The 20,837-nt window shown below is 39.7% G+C and overlaps 1 protein-coding gene, 1 long non-coding RNA gene and 2 other non-coding genes across 5 annotated transcripts; 1 reads left to right on the top strand and 3 right to left on the bottom strand.

Moving 5' to 3' along the window:
* Nucleotides 1-2,266: 2,266 nt before the first annotated feature.
* LOC117760939 lies at nt 2,267-17,247 on the bottom strand. The gene is made up of 3 exons (XR_004613761.1): nt 17,234-17,247; nt 16,754-16,758; nt 2,267-2,778 (listed from the first exon to the last, which is right to left on the bottom strand). It is a non-coding gene; the product is annotated as an uncharacterized LOC117760939 (long non-coding RNA).
* LOC117760928 (casein kinase II subunit alpha) lies at nt 4,309-19,062 on the bottom strand. 2 transcript variants are annotated; one of them, XM_034584354.1, is made up of 13 exons: nt 18,882-19,062; nt 13,220-13,533; nt 13,009-13,120; nt 12,800-12,901; nt 11,645-11,695; nt 11,344-11,403; nt 11,032-11,115; nt 10,286-10,396; nt 9,293-9,394; nt 8,889-8,989; nt 8,520-8,668; nt 8,342-8,431; nt 4,309-6,051 (listed from the first exon to the last, which is right to left on the bottom strand). In XM_034584354.1, exons 2-13 carry the CDS (start codon nt 13,318-13,320, stop codon nt 5,933-5,935), a joined length of 1,182 nt encoding a protein of 393 aa, XP_034440245.1. In that variant the 5' UTR covers nt 13,321-13,533; nt 18,882-19,062; the 3' UTR covers nt 4,309-5,932. The 2 variants fall into 2 exon arrangements, with proteins under 2 accessions (XP_034440245.1, XP_034440246.1); XM_034584355.1 differs by having other exon boundaries at nt 4,493-6,033; nt 18,882-19,042.
* On the bottom strand, nt 11,458-11,594 carry LOC117762318. The gene has a single exon (XR_004614006.1). It is a non-coding gene; the product is annotated as a small nucleolar RNA SNORA57 (small nucleolar RNA).
* A 1,538-nt stretch (nt 19,063-20,600) lies between the features above and the next one.
* Nucleotides 20,601-20,673, top strand: trnav-uac. Its single transcript has one exon. It is a non-coding gene; the product is annotated as a tRNA-Val (tRNA).
* Nucleotides 20,674-20,837: the final 164 nt, after the last annotated feature.

Below are 20,837 nucleotides of genomic sequence, written 5' to 3'. Positions count from 1 at the left end.
ATATTATGATGTTCATTATTATTTCCTCAGATAGAAGTATTGTCATTTGGAGTTTTTTACATATATTTTACACAAGCTCAATGTTTACGCTGTAATAATACTACTTATACTAATATTATTTAGGCTTAAATTCTCAAATTTAAGTCTAAAACACAACTATTTTGAGCAAAGGTAGCATCACAAGGGGTCTTCCTACTATCTTGTGATTGTATTTGAACATTTGTTAAGATAATCGTTACCTCTGTCCTCTTTTATTGACATTCATCAGAGGTGCAAACAAATAACAAAAATATAACTTTTATTTGATTTGCAATTACTGCCTGTCTGTACTTGTCAGTGTGTTACTCACTCGATAGCGAATGTCCTGCAGCAGAAGTCTGTTGAGTTAAACTTCCCACTTTAATCATTCCTGCAGATTTAAAGATTTAACACAAATTGTCACTGTATCTTAGCGGCTGATTTGACACAGGTTTTCTCTGATGGAGAACCTTCCTCATGCAACCTGGGCACCAGGGAGACAGGGATCGAACCAACCCAGAGAAGAGCAAGAACAAACTTACTCTACCACCTGAGCCATGGTCCTGCTACACACAAATTAAGTCCACTTTAAAAGTAAACTTTATTCGCATAGCACCTTTCATACAAGAAATGCTTTACATCCAATATAGATAAAATAAAAACAGGTTTAAATGTAAGAAGAGAACAGATTTTAAGAAACATAAGAAAATGTAAAATGACATTCAAAAGAAAAGGAAATAAAAAAGTAAAAGAAATTAAATTACTATAAATTACTATAAACACAAAAGAAAGTGATACAACAATATAAGAGTGCAGGAGTGCAGGCTAGTGCAAGATCTAGTTAATGGCTGAAGAAAAGAGAAATGTTTTAAGTTTTCTTTTAAAGACATTCACTGAACTGGCTTCTCTAGCGGCAGTTTGTTCCACAATTTTGGAGCATAATTGACAATATAACAGGTGTAGGGCCAATCTATATCTGATCAGCTGCTCCTTCATCAAGTATATGTTATCAATCAATCAATCAATTTGATCACATTACTTCAAGTTCAAGTGATCTTACCTCACTCTCAGCCAATATTTTGTTATTATAATATAACTTTGGGGGTTTGCATTCAGCCATTTAGCTAATATAAGGTTTCAAATCGCCTCCTGATTTACAACTAAATGCAATTGCTTAATCTTAATTTAGAGTCAGATTTGTCAGATAAGTATCCTATTCAGAGAAGTCCAGTTTGAAAGAGGACTTGTACAGAGTAAGTGGATGATTCATGATGGAATTGTATATCTTGTGGTTCCAATTCCATTAGGAAGCAATTCAAATGGTCATAATTCTCTTGAAAGTAAACTAAGTGTGGTAAAACCCAGGTAGAGGCAAACAGGTCTGAATGACTGTTGTGCTGCCTGGTTTCAGTAAACTATAAACATTGTCAGCATTGAATTTCATTAGTTTTACATTGATGAATCTTTAAAAATGACGGACAAATTTGTTGGGTCACCTCACACCATGCCTGACTTCAAACATAAAACATCTTTAACCTGAACAAAAACACTACTCTGTAAAATGTTGACCATAAGTCGACCCATAAAAATGTTTAGTTACATTCAACATTCAAAATCGTTTCATATGCTATTTCAAAGTTCACTTGTTGTTGACTTGTCACATCACTAAATAAAGCTTTAATCCTGGAGGTATTTCAAACACATGTCAAGTTTATAATCAATGAAAACTGGATGAATATAAAGGCAACATTTCTTTGGAATTTATGAAAATTTTCAATTTGTGCTTCATTTGTTCATAAAAATCTCATTTCAACTGCACTTTTAAGTTCAGCTTTAAATACCGCCATGATCTTTGATAAAAAATAAACTTTGCATCTTTTAAATTTCAACACCTAATAAGAAATGTCCGAGACATCTTATTACCACAGCTTCTGCTTCTACTTGAACCAGTTACATGTCAAACCATGTATTAGTTTCTTATCTTTCACATGTCAAATAACATTGAAAACATTTGCTCCTGTGTGAAGATGCACGTGAGCACAATAACAAATAAAATAACTAGAGATCATCTTGTGATGGGATCACGTCAACCCACTGCCTGATGTTTCTATCATTAATAATATCATTGCATCTCAAAATAATCTCAATGCACTTCACATAGTAAGGTCGAGACTTTACAAAATTTGGGAGAAAGCCAAGAGTTGCCACAAACACTTTGGCGAGTGTGGAGAGAAAAAACCTCTAGAACCAGACTCAATGTGGGCGGCCATCTGCCTCGACCTGTTCGGGTGGGTGGAGAAAAATGGGGATAATGTTATTAATGAATAAGATAAGTACTTACCCTAATAAGTCAGTTAGAGTATTTAATGGTTATTACTAAGTTATAACATGATTACCTAAGTATGGGTCAGAACATATCCATCTTCAAACCTGGCCTTAATACACAGCTGAAGGTTTGTGACTGTATCTTGCACAGCCGTGCTATCATTGTGACAGTCGCCTTCTCATTGAACATTTTGCCATCAACTCTCACGCAGATTCACAAGGTGATACCCACCGCTGGCAATAAAAACTATATTTTTATGGGGCCATATTACCTAATAATGTAGGACCCAGTTGATGGTGTACTTAGAAGTTGCAAAGTCCCACTAAGAAGTCACACAGTGAACCTGGGACCCTGCAGATCTGACACCCCAGGCAGCTTCATGCTGTGTCCTCAAACTGCCTTGCTTCTCAGGTGACATTGCAGAGGTATTTTACCTCACATTTAAAAGTGGTAGTGAGTTTTGAAGTGGTGCTCAAAATAGTGATACTTATTCATCAGTTGTTACACAAGTTATCAATTGCTGTAATCATTCCTCTTGTCCATACTGACAACCGATGTAAGGTGGATAAAATATGCAGTTCTTGCTTTGTGCAGGAATATATATAAGTCTAAAGGCTGTCTAACAAAACACCAAGAGGGCGTATTCTACTTTACATTTTTTTTCGATTGCATAAAAATTTAAAATTAAATCAAAAGTATTACACTATTATCAAAACCATACACTCAAGGAGCAAAACATCGGCCCAGATTTGCACCACTATAAGCACAATGTCAGCCTCACACTTTTTGCAAAACAATACACAGTGATTTGCAAAACACTAAACACACTTGTATACATTAGACACAGAAGTATATCAAGACGTCACTTCCTTGCAATTCCAAAGCACTGACTGTCAAATGACCCCCCCTATGAGCCAATTGGCTCAACACAGCCATCAGGTGCGCAAACACATGATTGCTTAATTGTAGACACACCAATCAGGTTTAAGCACTATAAAAATGCAGCAGGTGAGTTCACCTGACTTCCACCAAAATGGAAGGAGTCAGAAGAAGAAGAAGAGTGAGGGTGAGAGGGGGAATCCACGGAGGAGGAGAAGGAGAAGGAGGAAGAGGAAGAGGCGGAGGCCGTGCCAGAGGTAGAGGCCGAGGTGGAGGTAGAGGAAGAGGAAGACCTGAAGCAGGAGGAGAACGTGCCCAAAGAAGAAGAGGACGAAATTTATCAAATGAAAATCGTGCAACACTAGTTGACCATGTCGTGAACCACGGATTGACGCTAAAGGAGGCTGGAATAAGAGTTCAGCCAAATCTTAGCAGATATACAGTGAAATCTGTCATTGTAACCTGTACTGGATACAGAAGTTTGTCTGATATTTGCTGAGCTTACAGTGTTATGCACACTACTGTAGTAGCATGAAAACTGGGACATGTTTTGTTGTGATTCTCCATTTTGACACTGCTTTGGGTATATGGAGAGAAATAAATTATATTTTCATCAGTCTGCGGCATTGGTCTTGTGTAGTGTTTGGTGAATTTATTGTATATTTGCACTTTCTCTGTGTACTTCACTTACAGTACTCTAATCACTGAGAAGTAGAATTGCTAAGTGTTTTTAGGTTAGCAACAGCAGTGTGTAACTGGTTCAAACAGAATTAAGTCATATGAAACGTGTTTCATATGGTAACAAAATGTTTTTTATAAATTAGTGTATAGTTTTTACAAGAGTGTTCCATTTTGCAAAGGATCTGAGGTGTTCTGCTAATTGGGTGTGTGGTTGTGCTAATTGTGTGTAGTGTTTTGAAAAACCGGGCCGTTTTCAAAATCGTGCTTAAGCAATCGAGAAAATCTGTAAGACTAACTTTAGAAGATAGTCACAAGATTTAAGTGAAACCTGACTAAGGTCAGATACACACTTACTATCCATTTTTTAAAACAAAATGACTATGGACTTTGTCTCATCTTTTTGTTAGATAGGAGACCACTACACAGCCTCTGTGTGAATTTGTCTTTAGAATTTATATATCAAGAGATTTAGGATTTATCATTTGAAACATTGATTAAAAAATGTATTACTTGCACATTGCAACATTGATAGTGAGTGAGAAGAGCCTGCATGAGCAGGACAGATATAAATCAGCCAGATGTACCCGATAAATAAAACACGCGTTTATTTACACAAATATTTTCAAATACTAGTCTTCTACATAAGAACATAAAAATATATACAGTGATGTAGGGACTGCTCCGTTCACAGGTCAACGTGTACACGTTTGAATTTATTTGCATTTTAAGGTTTTGAAATGGGGGAAAAAATAGATGTGTATGTGCAGGGTCTAAAATGTACACTTTCAAACTTTGACACTAAAACACTGGGCAAGACGCTACCCTTCCAGTGCTATTCCACATTTCAACTTCAATTCATCCCTTAACATGGTGGGGAAAGCCAATAAACTGTATAACTCATCACTAAGCTTACCCATGTCACAAGACTAACAGCACTTCAGTCACCTGCAGAGGTTTATTGTATCATGTTGTCAGCGTGTTCACTAGAACCCACATCTTCAACCTGCATCAAGGCCCCTCCATGAGTAACGGCCACAAAATAAAACTAGGTTTGGTCAGTCTCTTCGTCCAAACTACTGAGTAAACTTTGGTTATGTCTTGAAATTATTTCAAGAAAAGCCACTTGAAGCAATTCAAGGATCTAGAAAGCAGCACGTTTGAGAAACTATTTCGTCAGGAACCTGAATGAACCTTATCTGGCTTCTTAGGAGATCCAAGTAGAACACTAGAGTTGATCAAACCACTGGATGGTGATGACCCATATCCAGCTGCCCAGAACATTTTTCAATACAGAACAGCTTTAACAACGCCTGACATGATCAAAAGATGACTGGTGGTCTGGTATGGTAAAATATGTTTAACAGAACTACTCAGGCAGAGAAAGTGTTGAAGTGTCATTGTGTTGACATACACCAGGAGCACAGGAACAGCACCAAACACTTCCCAAGTGCTGTGATCTTGAGGGTGTTAAGACTCGTCAGGAGGTAAACTAAGTGTTTTCTTCAGGTCTGGTTTTTGACAGTGCTGCAGAAGTAAACTATTCAGGATGTGCTCCTTTTGGTCCTGATGGCCAACTTCTTTCTTTTTGCCTTCTGTTGATGTACTTTCTCACCAGTGCCTTCACCACCCAAACTAAAACATAGGAGGAGGTGATGAGACCCATAGTCGGCCATGGATGACACTCCCTCTCAGACTCACCACATACAAACATACACCCATTTGTATGCACTACAGCTTGTGGGAAAATAAAAGGAATACCTGTATATTTCATTTACACAGAACATTCATTTCAGATGTCAGGTTAGCACGTTCATTCGAGAAGGAAAAGGAATGCAAAAACATCTCTTTTTTTTCTTTGATGACAGCGTCCTCCAGACAGAGGGTTGGTGAGGCGCAGTCACGCTGAGTTAGGTTGGATGTGGGAGGGGCTGGCAGAGTGGCACCTGTCTAGTTTCCCTCTCCCCCAAGCTGGATGGTGGTGTCGGTGGGGGAGATGAGGTGGAGTGTGTGTGGATTTAGATGGGGGTGTCACTGCGGGGCGCCAGCAGCAGCGGGCACCGGGGTGTTCAGGGCAATGGTGGCAGCAGACAGGACCGGCGAGCCAATAAGAGGGCCCAGGGCAGTTGAGGCTGGCAAGGCAGAGATACCTGAGATGAGTCACAGTCAGCGTTAGAAAAGACACAACATAGCGTGCTCAGGCATCGCACAAACCAAAAGTTAAAGCAGGGTGTTGTGAACTCAGGCTGGATAAATGAAGTGAAACTAAAATAGAAAAGTATGATTGGAATTATAGATTTCCTCTCAAATACTCCTTAACACACCTGAGAGCACAAAAGTCACTGAGTGGCATCATTCCACTTTACATGAATGAAACTGAATTTGTTTTATTACTGTTCACTTTTGTAGATTATATATACACACGTTTGAATGATGTTGGCTATTTCAGAGGTCCGTTACTCAATCTACACAATTTTCAACCCAAATATTTCATAATAAAAGCTCTGTATTTCCACTCGATATAAAGCATTTCTTCATTAAAATGTACGCTGTGCTTTTAGTTTGTAGGTAAATTGCTAAAAAAAAATAAAAAAATTACTGATTCTATGAATGTTAATGCCTGTGAATTTATTGTATTTTTCTTCTTTTTTTTGTGTGTTTTTGTTTCATGTAGGTGTTTCTCTCTACGTAGTTTTTTGTCTTTTGGACCAGAGGAGGGTTGTGGGAGGGTTAGGGTGTTAAAGAATGAAAATAAGCTTTAAATGATAATTGAATTTTGCCATACATGTGAAATAAATAAAAATATGTTATTTGACCTTTTATTCTCCTTCCCGACAACAAGTCAGGTCTTTCTTAAAAACCACCACAAATGCAGAAAAGATATTGTACCTATATTCTACAATGCCTATCATTTTCCACATGTTTTCCAGGATTGGAAACCTGCTCTGACAGTTGCCAGGTTTTCCATGATGCACGGAGGCCCTGAGCTGAGTGCATTGATGGGGTCAAGTCTCTCCTGTGCTATCCCAACACGGCCTGGCTAAAGACAGAGTAATAAATATGCTGTTTGCTGATGTCAGTACAGAAGGTTATCTGATATCAGTGAGATAACAAGCAAGTGTTCTATTCCATTTACAGTTCAACTTCCTTTCAAAAGATGTCAAACAGCCCATTTTACGTTTTCTATTTAAAGGCCCCATATTTTACACTTTTCTGGGATTTAATTTGAGGTATTGGTCCCCCTAAGATGATATATCAGTGGTTTAAAGTCGAAAAAACTGCTGCAATGTGGATTTCCATGTCCTCTCTTCTGCCTCTCTCTGGAGCTGCAGACAGAACAGGCTGTTTTCTCTGCCTCTTGAGCCCCTCCTCTGATTGGCTGACTGCACTTTGAGTGACAAGCGACCAGGCCTATCACTGGTCTCATTCACTCTGGTAAACACAGCTGAAAGTCACATTACGTTCAGATACCGCTATAGAAGACCAGCCACATATTTACAGTTGGTTACAACAGGATGTTTCTGAACGGTAAGTTATACCGTCCTCATGTTTGTTCAAGTTTTAGCAGGACAGTCGGCCAATGTAGGAGTAACGTCCCGAGTTACAGTGCAGAGTTTCAATACGGAGTAACGTCTACGTCATCACGATTGAAATCATACGGGGGAGGAAGTACGTAACGTGACGTTTCAATAACATTTCTTAGAATGGACTGAGTGAAAAAGTCCGCGGAGTGACTGTTTTCATACTTTGAGGGTCTCTACTGACCCCCTTCAAGTAATTACGGACAGTAAAAGCCCAGAAAATGTATTTTACACAATATGGGCCCTTTAAGAGAAGCTTTGAAGGCTTCTCAACAACTGAATGTTCAATGTGTGATCTTATTCTAAGAATCAAAACACTCTGCTGTGAGAATGGAAAATCCTGTGCACATGGGTATTTAATTATATATTAAATCACTATGGAGGTAAATTTGACACTTAATCATGATATTCTCAACCCTATGACAGACTTTCACTTCTTCAAGGAAAACAGCCTGATCAGAACAATCAGCCAAACTGACAGCTGTTTGACCTCCACAACCACATTCTCTCGATCAACATTGAGTCCAGTGTACCCCAATTATTTAAAACACCCATACTGATGTGAAAGTAAAGTATATGTAACCAAAGATATATTTATGCATTGCAATGGTGAGGTCAAAGGTGAACGAGAGAGCAACTCTGCAAAATGTGAGGGATCTTTAACTCTGGCCTTTGTTCTCATTTCCAAATCAGTGGTTTAGATAATCTGCTTACACTATGCAGATATCTGATCACTTGTGTTTTACAGTACTTTAATGTAAAATACAAAACAGAAATTACCGTCAACTAATAGCTTGAATATAAGAGTTAATAAGTATAGTGTGGCAGTGTGATGACTTAATGGCACACGTGTTCTCACCAGTGATCATGTTGGCTGTGCTAACAGATGTGTTCCCACTGGGCAGGTTGGTTGATCCGGCCACACGAGACTGATCTTTCACAATGGGGACTGTGGAGGACATAACGTAATTAAGTAATTTCCTTCTGATAAACAAAACCACTGGATTATCTAGGAAGGCTTATTCATGAAGGATTACAGAAGTAAGGGTGATCCATGGCTTCATGGGCGGTAAGCCGGGCTTGGTGGTCATAGCGCAGCAGCTTGTCCAGGAAATCCAGAGCCTCTGGGCTGACCAGGTGCTGGTTCTCACTGTGGACGAACCTCTCCCATCGCTTGCGAGAATGCCTACGGGCAAAAACAAAATAAACACCTGAACTATGACATAAATTTACACCGAAGAAAGTGGAGTCTTCTGATCATTAATCAATACATGATAAACATACATGTTCATCATGGAGCATTGATAAATCGGCCTTTTATTCTTTTCTGTACTACAAATGGCAACCAAACAAAAGCCGGTATAGCTATTACATCATCATCATGTGACTGTGGTACCAGACCTCACCTTCCCAGGATGTCATTGAAGCGAGGTTCCAGCTCAATGTTGTACTTGTCAATGTAGTCATAAAGGTCTTCAGTTCCCAGAACCTTGGCTATTCTCACCAACTACAAGAAGAAAAAATATATATATATCAAGGAACAAACAGCTTGTAACCTCTGGAGACACTGAAACCGTCATAGAAAACTAAGTGGTCTTCACTTTCATGAGATCTGTGGCCAAATATGCTATTTTCTATAGTGAGTCGATGTCTCAATGGGGGGGGTCTTTCTGTTGTTTCTTGTCATCATCCTGGCTTTGCAATGAAAAGAGCTATGTGGCTTTTACTATAAAGTGGCCATATACGCCTCCAAACACACATCAGGTGCTGAAGGAGACCAGCAGGAGAATTTGGCCTGCTTTGGTTTTACCTGGTCATAGTTGTCATGGCCATGGAAGAAGGGCTCCTTCCGGAAAATCATGCTTGCTAGCATACAGCCAAGACTCCACATATCCAGACTGTAGTCATACATCTGAAACACACACACGTCTTAGAGGAGCACACGTCTGTTTAAAAGATGACTTATTTATCATCAAATGGAAATGATCCAGTTCCCTCCGGCAATCAGAAATAAACACGTCTTTTTTAAACCTGCGACTGCAGTGTGGGCCACTCTGACAATACAAATACTCTTTGGATGAGGCAAATTATCTGTCTGTGGATCCTGCCAGAGCTTTGCCATGGCTGTCATAGAATATTAAATACTTGAGAGAATGTCATTAAAAAATATTAAATAAATGCATGAAGCTGAATTGTGAAGTGAACAGGTATCAACTGTCTCAAATATCAAAACTGAAATTCAGTTCAGATTTTTTATTTAATCCATGAAACCGGAATTTGTTTAAAATGGTTACATCAAAAATCAAGACCAGGAATAAAAAAATGTTTACTGATTCATTATTAATTAATTCACATCAAAATATGTTGAGCAGTTTATAGTGATGTTGAGAAAAACTAAGTCATCATGAATCAAAAATAAAACCTTGGAAACAAATGTACAATTCCTATTCAAACACAGTGAAGTTTAAAAATAATTTCACTGGTCACAGTTGTGTTCTGTCCTCTGTCCTTCTTTCTCTCTTACTGCTAATGTGGTTATTGATGGTGAGGAAATGCTGGTAGTTTTCCAAAACTAAGATGTGTGACCTGGACTCTCTGCTCTGCTGTGTATGTGTTTTTTTTTTTTATTATGATAAAAGATCCAACAGTAAAAATGCTTTGGTTTGTCAACAGCAGCATCTCTGTTTATGTGGGACAGATAAATCTGGTCCTACAGAATGCAAATGGCCAAACAGAAAGATCTCCACTAACATAATTCAAATATACCAAATCCAAACTGAAGAACCCAATCTTATGGGCATACCTGATAGTCGACTAGGAGCTCAGGTCCTTTAAAGTAGCGGGAGGCCACTCTGACATTGTACTCCTGTCCTGGGTGGTAAAACTCAGCCAGGCCCCAGTCAATAAGGCGCAACTACAGACAGCAATGAAGCAGTTAGACAGCTCTAGTAATGGACAAAGAAAAAAAAACATCTACTTATTCTTCATATGTTAATAAAATAATGATTCTGAGGCTACATCCAAACTGCTACGTGTTTGTTTGAAAACGGCGTAAGCAGCTGTATCATTGTAATATGAAAAATCTAACTGTACAACATCTGTTAGTAAAGGCAACAGGGTCAGTAAGAGAGTAAGCTTTGTATCTGTTTGATGACTAATTCATAGGCATTTTCTCATTTTGTGTCCAATGATAACATTTTCTGGAATTCTTAACCCCCTCCATATGGTGCATAGGTACAGATGACATCCAATTCATTGGTTAAATCCACAGGCATAGGTGGTGACAAAAAGTCAGCTGGCTGTCGTCATGATTTTTGTGATGCCATATACTGTCTGCGCCAGGGGGCGTGATGCACATTCAGTGCTATTGGCTTCTGTTAATGCCAATAAATATCAACAAATACTCTCTCCATAGCTTTATATTTTAACAGGACACGTGAATATGTGGAATAAAATAGCACTCTGACATCTGTTTCTATTGGTCTTTAGCAATCCGGATGTCTTGTTTTGGCTGAAGGCGTACAAACTCTGACTGTGTGCATCACTCACCTTGCGGTGTTCATGATCGATCATCACATTATGTGGCTTCACGTCTCTATGCATGATTCCCATGCTGTGGCAGTAGTCCAGGGCCTACAGAGAAGAGAGCAAAGGGACTATAAGTATAAAAGTTCTTGTTCCAAGTACTTCCAAAAGTGCAACAGATTACAAAATGATGCCGCCTACTGGACAAAAGAAGAAAAAAAAAAATCTAGCTTTCAAAAGGCATCAACAGTATTGTTTAGGGAACTTAATGCTTCACCAGCCTCAGGATGTTTACAGGTTACAATTTATGAGCCGGGAGGCAGCTGGAGGACTCACCTTGAGGATCTCGTACATGTAGAACCGGATGTCGTAGTCTGTAAGGGTCTGGTACAGTTGCTGCAAACCAACACAAAGCAATTAGTCTTTTTCAATGGACCGGTCAACAGGTAGGATTGTGCCAGTGACTGAGGATAGAACCAGAAAATGGTTGACTTTCTGGCACCGAAGACATAGCACTGGACTTTCATTTTCCTCCATCACATACACACACGTGTAAAGTAAAACATCGAGCATGCCAAGAAAGGAGGGTTCCATTTTCTCACACAAGGTTTTACAAATCAATAGAAAGAGCTCCTACCTTGAAGTCTGTGTTGTTGACATGTTCAAAGACCAAAGCAGGTGTCCGGGACTGCAAAATGTAAAAGTTGTGTATTAAATAGGTTGCAGTGTCACCCAGCAACAACTACCACTGACTGCAGTTACATTTTTCTGAATCAGAAAGACTAATAAACAAGGGACTAATGCAAACTGAATGAACTAACTAAGCAGCCACACTGTCAGCAACACTAAGGCCACATTCCAACATGTCCATTCATTTCCTGCAGACATGAGTAAGCAGGGAAACTCAGTCAGGAGACAAACATGTGGACAGTCATCAGGCCACTTACTGGGTCTCACTTTCGGCAAATCTGTTTTTTTACCATTTTATCTCACAAATTACAGGCTCACGTGCTTCACCACAGATGAGGTGGAAATATATTCTGCCATTCTGAACAAATTTCTATTGTTTGATGTTAAACTCTAGTTAAGTGACATCTCTAAAAACAAGATGTTCAGCTGTACGTCATGTAATTTATGAACATGCTCTTAACTAACCTTTTATTAGTCTCTGATCACACCCAAAAATGATAACTTGTTGCTTACAGTGTGAATTAGGGCTACAACTGACGACCAGGTCTCACTAGTTATCTATTAAATGTTTTATATGCTATTAATATGCATCTAAAAATCACACATTGCCAGGGCCCAAGTGATGAATTATAACAACCTTCGTCTGCGCCATACTTCAAAGTAATTAGATTTACTATTATGTAAATAGAAGCAGAAAATCTTTGGGTGCTTTAACTTATGATTTATCAATTAACAGCATGGGCAGCAATTTATCTTTTTTCATCCAGTTACACAACACAAAATACTAACAACACAGTGACTCTTATTGCTTCCTCCTGTTTGTAGTTTTTTCTTAATTCATCGCCTTCTTTGGAGAGAGCCCTGACACAACACAGGATTACTAAACTGTATTACTGCTTAGACACATCTACCTTAAAGCCATCACTGGCTGAGTACTTACAGACACATACTTCTCCAGCCAAAGTGAAATTGATAATCTTGCACAGGTGGTGGGCTCACCACGCTATTGGTACATTAATGTTTATTCAGAATGCCAGCAAACAAAATTTAAAACAAATATACATTTGCTATAACAATGACCACAGAGTTGAGTTTTACTTACAACAGGGTCTTTCACTATATCGATGAGGGAGATTACGTTTGGACCTCCACGCAAGTTCTCCAAAATCTTGATCTCACGCTTGATTTTCTTTTTCTTCACAGGCTAAATGGAAAAGGATGACACGGTTTGTCAGATGGGACAAAGGATAATCTGATCATTCAATCAGATTCGCTGACTCGATCTTGACCTCTGTCTTTGTAGAGATTTACCTTGAGTATCTTCACCACCACCTTCTCATTATTGGTGATGTTGATTGCCTCAAAGACTTCGCTGTACTTGCCACGCCCCAGCTTCCGCACCAACTGGAAGTCATCCTGGTTTCTGTGAAGGGAGAAAAAAAAAGGACAGCAAAACATCAGCTTGGGTTAAGAGCCGTCAAGCAGCATACTGCAAGTGTGTGAGAATCAACAAGGTATTTACCCCCATTCGACTACGTGGGACTCATAGTCCCAGTACTCCCTGGGCCGGTGAGTGTTGACCTCTGTGTACACTCGGGCCCGACTTGGCACGGGTCCTGACATGTCCGACAGCTTGGCAGAGATGGTGGGGACTTTTTATCGCAGCAAAGGATGGTTGGAGTATAGGGAGGATGGATGGAGAGAGGAAGAGGAGGGAGGGTAGGGAATAAGGGGGGTGGGGGGTGGGGGGGTTGATCCCAACAGGACAAGGGGTTTGGGGTAGGGGGGGGTTTGTTTGAGGATGGGGGAGGGGCCACCAGGGGCACGGTGGAATAGCTAATGGAGAAGTTGAGAGAGCAAAGATTAGAAAAACTAAATTAAGGGTTCATGCTTGTACATCAGTATCAGTATCTCCATCCCTGCTGTATAAACTGTCTCCCTTAATAAATTAACAGGAATAGGAAATTAAAAATAATTGTCAATAACTTGGCTGATGACGAGCTAGCTAAAGCTAACAAACCTTACAATACTGTTTTGCTCTGTCTCACAAAGTAAATGTGAGTCAACGATAACGTCACATATTAACATGAATGACCTAGAGATGTCTGGTTCATGAGGGAGCATATTATTGACAGCTGGATTGGTGCATACTACATAGGCTTTGTACCAGATTTCTGTGATGAGGGAGCTGGGGCCAATGCTCACAAATCATGTTTTAAAGCTACGTCCACACTAGGGCTGTGCTCAAAAAAATCGATATGGCAATATATCGTGACGTCCTCCTTGCTGATGCATGTATCGATGTGCAGTGGACAATAATGCCAATAGGTGGCAGCATAGGCAAAAACAGCACACGTCTCAATTCAAAACAAACATGGAAGGAAACAGTGAAAAACTGGCGGAGTTATTGCACGTGAAATGCTTTGCGCACAGTCTGAATTTTGCCGCTCAACTTGCACTCAAGACACCAACTGTTTCCCGTCAACTGGGAAGAACTCGCAGCATCATGGCTTTTTTTTTTAGGAAAAGCACAATTGCAAGCCATGCCTGAATGAAAATCAGAAGCTACTTAATCTCCCCGAGCACAAGCTCATGACAGATGTAGCTACGAGATGGAACAGCGCCTGTGATATGTTGGAGCGCTTCTTAGAGCAGCAGCCCGCAATTTGCGCAGCATTACTCTCCACTGAGGTGTGGAAGAATGCCAAGGAGTTGTGGACCTTAACTGAAGCGGACCTGGCCTGTGCTGAAGATGTGGCTAAAGCCCTGAAGCCGCTAAAAGTTGCAACACTTGTAATGTCAGAAGAAAAGACCCCTACGCTGTCTGTTATAGCACCGCTGCATGCCCAGCTGTGCAACGGCGCTCATGTGCAAGCAACAGACTCGGCAGTTACGAGGGACATTAAAACACTCCGGGGATCTTGGGAAGAGATACGTGAGCGACAGATCCTTTCTGTGCATCGCCTTTTTTTTTTATTATAATTTTGTCTTTATAAAAGAACTGATATGTCCTGTGGACATTCTTACAGCAAATAGAAGTGCACTTAAGTCAAGTGAAACCATAATATTATGGCTATTTTAAGTTTAAAAGTTACAGAATATTTTATTTGCATTTATCAATAACTCTGGGATTAGAAAGATAATTATTTTATTTTACTTTTAAGATCTTTGTTGGCCAGAATTTTAAGTGTTTTGAGTAGTGCGATCCTTAAGGCTTTGCCTTTGTTGTTATATGGAATAATAAAGAACAGCTGTTGTAGTAAATTCTGTGCAGGACATGGTCATTATTCAAAAGCAACGTGTATCGTGATACGTATCGTATCGTGAGGTTGTAGGCAATACCCAGCCCTAGTCCACACTGATGTTTAAGTTTAAAAAAGCATTTAAAAAAGAAAGTCTCCACCCAGAAAAGCATTTTAGCTCCACATTTTAAATTATCACTGTCCTTTAACACAACATTCATGTACACTGGTCATGTTCGCGACAGGAAGCAGATAGTCTTTAGAAAAAACAATGGCGAAAAGAGCAGGATTATCTTTTCTGGGTCGGACGACAAGGTGGAACGGTCACTGTCAAGCTTCTTTAAGGAATGCACTGAACTCCATAGATTCCTCACACTTTCTCCGGAGGAGGTGCATGTGTGAACTCAAATGTCAAAGTGAGAGCCGCGGTTGATGGCGCTTCGAACACGTGCAGAACCCACTGCATTGTGTGTGAAAGGCAAAATGCGGGTTAAGTCCACACTTCATTCTTCGGACTTTACCGGCAGGTAATGTCTTTGCATGCACTGCCAGACAGATGAATTCTACTTTTTACAATGATACAACTGCTTACATGTGTAGGATGGGAGCTTTTATTTTAGCATGTACACCGTCACACGCATGCCTTCCTATATAAGACCAATATGCGCATTCCCAGTGTAAATAAGAGGTCACGAGATATGCGTTTTCAGACATGTTACAATGGACGTGAATTAAAACTTATACAGAACCAGTAAAATTATGTAGACAGAGACCGTTTGTTTGTTCTCTGTTTTAAGTTCATGAAAACTGCAAATGTAGCAAAAATGAAGTGTTTTAAAAGTAAAACATGTTTTGGACTTAGTAATGGCTATAGTCATGAAGTAATGACAAGATAGAGGTGGATAAAATAGTCTTTTCTAGTCTTAATGACCACTCAAAGCGCTTTACATAACACCCATTCACATTCATACAGTGCATCTATGGGCAGCACTTTTTTCTATGAGGGGCCATTCGGGGTTCAGTATCTTGCCCAACGACACTTCGGCATGCAGATGGGGAAGACTGGGATCACCCCGCCGACCTTCTGGTTGGAGGAAGACCGCTCTAAAATGAGTTTCGATCATAGGGCTCACCTACAAATCTACCATCTAGTACTGAGTCAGGTAACAACAACAACAACAACAAAGAGACTACACAGAACTAGAAGCATAGCTCACTACAGAACCATAAATCATTTACATTGGATGGCCATAATTTATTTATCTTACTTCATTATAATCAAAAAACTTTCAGTTCATCATCATCGAATTTATAAATTGTAATTCGGTTAAAATCGATTATTCATGCTATGGTTTTAGAATTGTGCTTTACACAAATTCACTACTGACTCACAACAGCCCGCTGAATTACTGGAGCAGGAAGGGATGAGTTGTCAAATTATTGATCTTGTGCAAACAGCCAAATCTATTCTTTTCCACTCTACTGCCAACCAACCATCAGAGCAACTTAACATGTTAACATCTTTCCAACACAGGTCAAGTTAAGAACACGTTTCCATACATGTGTAAAATTATGTCGAAAAGTGTGCACAATATGGTCTGCATATTTTTCATATGGTTCCTCATGACGTACACAGACTAAAACATACTTGTCCAGAATTTTTACTGGCTAGAGATAAAGATTTTAATTGTCCTATATTGTAAATGAGGCACGTTTCAATCAATGAAGTGCTGCTGCAGGGGAAATTTGTTTTTTGTTTCCACTAAATTGTAGACAATATATGTTCAATTGCCACTTCATAAGGTAAACCAAACTAAAACTCATGTAAATAGAACTGTCATGCAAGACATCCCACCATTATGGGGGCTGTGATTTTGTTAAGACAGAGGTTTATAGTGTTGTGTTGAAGTGTAATCAAAATAAAGTAATCAAATTTCAACTCACAACCTACATCTTCCCAAAGTAGCATACATTGGGTCAACAAAGCTTTAAAAACTGTTTCAACAAAAACAAGACTTCATGATCTGAGGATTTATTGTGAACTAATATCTTAGATTGTATTAGTATTAGCTAGGTGACCCAATAAATTGGCAACTAAGAGTAGATCTCACTAGAATATATTTTAATGGTCCTTTATATATTCCACAAACTTTTACATAAGACTTCATAGTAATCAGCAGCTTAAATGACACAACTTGAAATTAATTTGATAGTCAGGCTCACTAGCTCAAATTTCGCTGGCAGAAAATGATACTCACAGAAGGCCGTGGGTCAAGTCATGAAAAATCTGTAACGCTAAATGTTAGCAAGTGTCAGCTAGCCAGGTTTCGTGCTGGAGATTCTAGCTTCCTTGTTCCACTTTAAACTTTAAGGTAAACTTCATATTGCTACAGAGGAGTGAATGTGTAATAGCTATAGGAGGTGTGGCCTCCTACAGAGACAGAAACTATAGTTGAAACTGCTTACATGAGTAAAAGAGCTGAGACATAATCAGTCTGTATTAATGTTTAAAGAATTTGCTTAAAATGATCAAGCAGACCACTTACAGTTCCCTGACTTTGTGTGTGTGTGTGTGTGTGTGCATTTGCGTGAAACATGATGTCTTTTTCTATTTGCGTGACACATGATGTCTTCTTCTATTCACACTATCATGGCTGAGTGAGTTATTTTACCCCACGGTTGCTGATCTAATTCTGGTTTGGGATTTTAATAGTACATAACTATTGTCACCTCCCTCACAGAAGCAGGTGTGTTGCATGAATGGAGTGCAATGATGTCACCCTGACAAGTGGATCATGGTGCAGACTGTTATTTTATCTTCAAATGAGAAACAGCAAAGTTGTCCCTTCCATTATTTTAAACATTCATTTAGTAGATAACAATTGTCAGTTGGGTGGTGATCTGTCTGATGGATAGACCTAAAATAAAGAAACAAAATGGGGATAACTGTCCACTTGTTTAATCCAGTCAGACGTGATCTCTAGGTGTGATCACTACAGCTACATTTGGGCAGAAAAATGCAGTTCTTGTTTTAAACACAATATGAAAACAGGTGGAAGAAACTAAATTAACTATACTAACAAAAGTCGCCATGATTATGTGTACAACATAAAGTAAGTATGTTGAGTGAATTTGCTCTATTGTGTTTGATAAATATTTAACAGGCTAGGGTATTAATAAAGCAGCTTGCTACACAGGATCCTCATCTAATTTATTATTAACAGTTGAAATCTCGTTTTTAAACAACGTTGGTTAACAACCTAACCCTGGTACCAATGGATACACTTGCGGAACTTACCGTTCACTAGCGTGGGGGTAAAAGCCCCAATATTATCGACTGATTGGTTGTTGGGCCCGATGTGTCTCGTCTTCCAGTGAGGATCAAAGGAAGGACATTATTCGGAGTAATTCACAGTTATAATATAAATATTAAAATGTATACTGCACCGCCACATGACTGAACACCTTCTCCGGATGGAGGGGATCTAGTCATCTGTTCAGTGTTCCATGTTTCTGGACCCGTCACTGCCACATACAGTACTACATTTACTTTGCTCCCACTTTTATCATACAAGGGAACAATGATTAGCAGATAAATGAGGCGTTTAGTTCAAAGTTATCGGTCAACAGCTGCTCACTGAGACATCCGCAATGTTAGCGTCCTGTTGACGTGAAAGCTGAAGATTTAGGGGACATTTCCAGAGTGGCTAGAACTCGCAACTCCTCCAGGTTACTAAAACGCGGTGGTGTAAGATGAGCTAGTTAGCAAAGCCCTGATTAATCGACAGCGAGCTGAAGGTGTTGGAAAGTTGACGGCTGTAGGCGGGCCCAAACTGCTAGCCTGCTAACTTTAGCATGGCTAACGTTAGCCCTCGCTAGCTTCAACAGAGAAAATGAGCCGGCTCTACGGGCGGCAGACAAAGTGCGACAGCGGACACTTACCCCCTTGATCAACCCGGCGACCTAAATGCTTCCCAGCAGAGCAGAGCTTTACCAGGCCAACGGTTCTCGCCTCCCTCCGTCGCCGGTGTGCACTGTGAGGGATTTCTGCTGTTTCAGAGACAATATGGCTGCCCACCGTCACTGACGTCTCCGAGTGTTGCAGTGGGAGCCGCGGAGGGACAAACCACTGCAATGTCGCAGGCCATTAAAACCACAATCCACGTATCGCTGCTCAACGTTCATTGAATTATTGGAGCATTGATGCAATTTCCTACCCCGATGTGTGGACGTAGCACAAGTTTCAAGAACAAAACTACATGTCACGTTCTGAATCTATATCTTTAAGAAAAACTGTTTTGGAGCTTTGTGGCATTCTCCATCCCTCATATCCCTGACAGGGTCCATCCATGACCTTATTATCACATGCTCTTAAGAACATTACAAACGTTATATATGGCTGATATAGACTTTGCCATTACATTTGAGAACATAGAACACGATGGAGATGGAATATACCTTGTAAGTTTGAAGGTCCACACTAGTTAATTTGCCAAACGCCAGTAGACGTTAGCAGATGTTAGCGACCACCAGCAGATGTTAGGGACCTACCTTCAGTTGTCTACCTTAGTGTTACCTACATGTGTTTCAGCCTTTTAATCACAAGACTCTTCTTAGGGAGGCCCACCAAAGGCTGATCAGACCTGGGTGTGTGTCCCTAACATGGGACCCAGATGCAGTGCTTGATGTTTGAGTGACACAGGGCTAGATTCTACATGTCGGAGTAACCTGACAGTGGATATTGCAATAAAACCTCTGCAACCAACCTCAACCGAGCGAGCTATTGCCATCCAGCCAAGTTGTGTGTCAATGTGTGATGGGACTATAAGCCGCTGGCCGACATCAGCCAGCATTTCCCGTTCTTGGGCTTGCTCACACTGGGCACTCCTGGACAGTGGCGGAGGCCCTCTCTCTCCCTGTCCCCCTTCTCTGACAGAAAGGTGTCCTTGGAACTGAGCGTGATGTTTTGGAGGGCAAGCATAGTAGATGAAATTGGCAAATAAAGGTTTTTATTTTAAGTAGACATATAATATAAGACATTTAAGAACACAACATTTAAGTAACACAACATATAAGTATACAACAATGAGTGCTCAAGTAAAACATAAGTACACAGCATGTAAAAAGGCACAGGGTATATAGGATATGAACTGTAGTTAATGATTGTGGTGCAAACCAGAATAGAGCAAAATAGATTAAGCACTTCAAATACTTATGGCCGATGAGTAGATAATGAGATGTGACATGTAATGTTCATCCACAAGATGAGTAATATAGCAACATTTACAGTAATATAGCAACATTTACCAAATCCTTCATCTTTTCATTGTTGTGAACAAATAATCACACACAGCCTTTGTTGGAATTTGGTTATTTGTTCCTCTATCCCTTTAACTTAACCCAATATGCCAACTTTAAAGCCCTTAAATATAAAAGAGATAGCTTCCACCTGTGATGCTTTGGTGGGAGTTGTTTTAACAACACCAGTATTGTCTTAGAACTCTGAACTGCATTCTAATTAATTCAGAACACTCTTGGCTGCTGCTCCATATACCACACACCCATAATCAATAATTTATCATATTAAGGCCTTGTAGGCCTGTAGACATCCATGTATAATTATCTATAACTCTAACGATTCCTGTCAAGGTTCATTACCTTGGTTTCATAGTGTAGTGGTTATCACGTCTGCTTTACACGCAGAAAGTTCTGGGTTCAATCCCCAGTGAAACCATTTACTTATTCTTTCCCTCAGGATTAATGAAGAATCTGTCAAACTTTATTTGTAAGAACTTTTCATACAAACAATGTAGCTCGATGTCATATATAGATTAAAACATATAGCCTCCACCCACCACAACTCAGGAAATACATCACAATAATGAAAGAAAACAAATG

Source organism: Hippoglossus hippoglossus, chromosome 5, assembly GCF_009819705.1.
Source record: "Hippoglossus hippoglossus isolate fHipHip1 chromosome 5, fHipHip1.pri, whole genome shotgun sequence".
Taxonomy (NCBI): Eukaryota; Metazoa; Chordata; class Actinopteri; order Pleuronectiformes; family Pleuronectidae; genus Hippoglossus; species Hippoglossus hippoglossus.
This window is presented reverse-complemented; position numbering and strand designations above follow the sequence as displayed.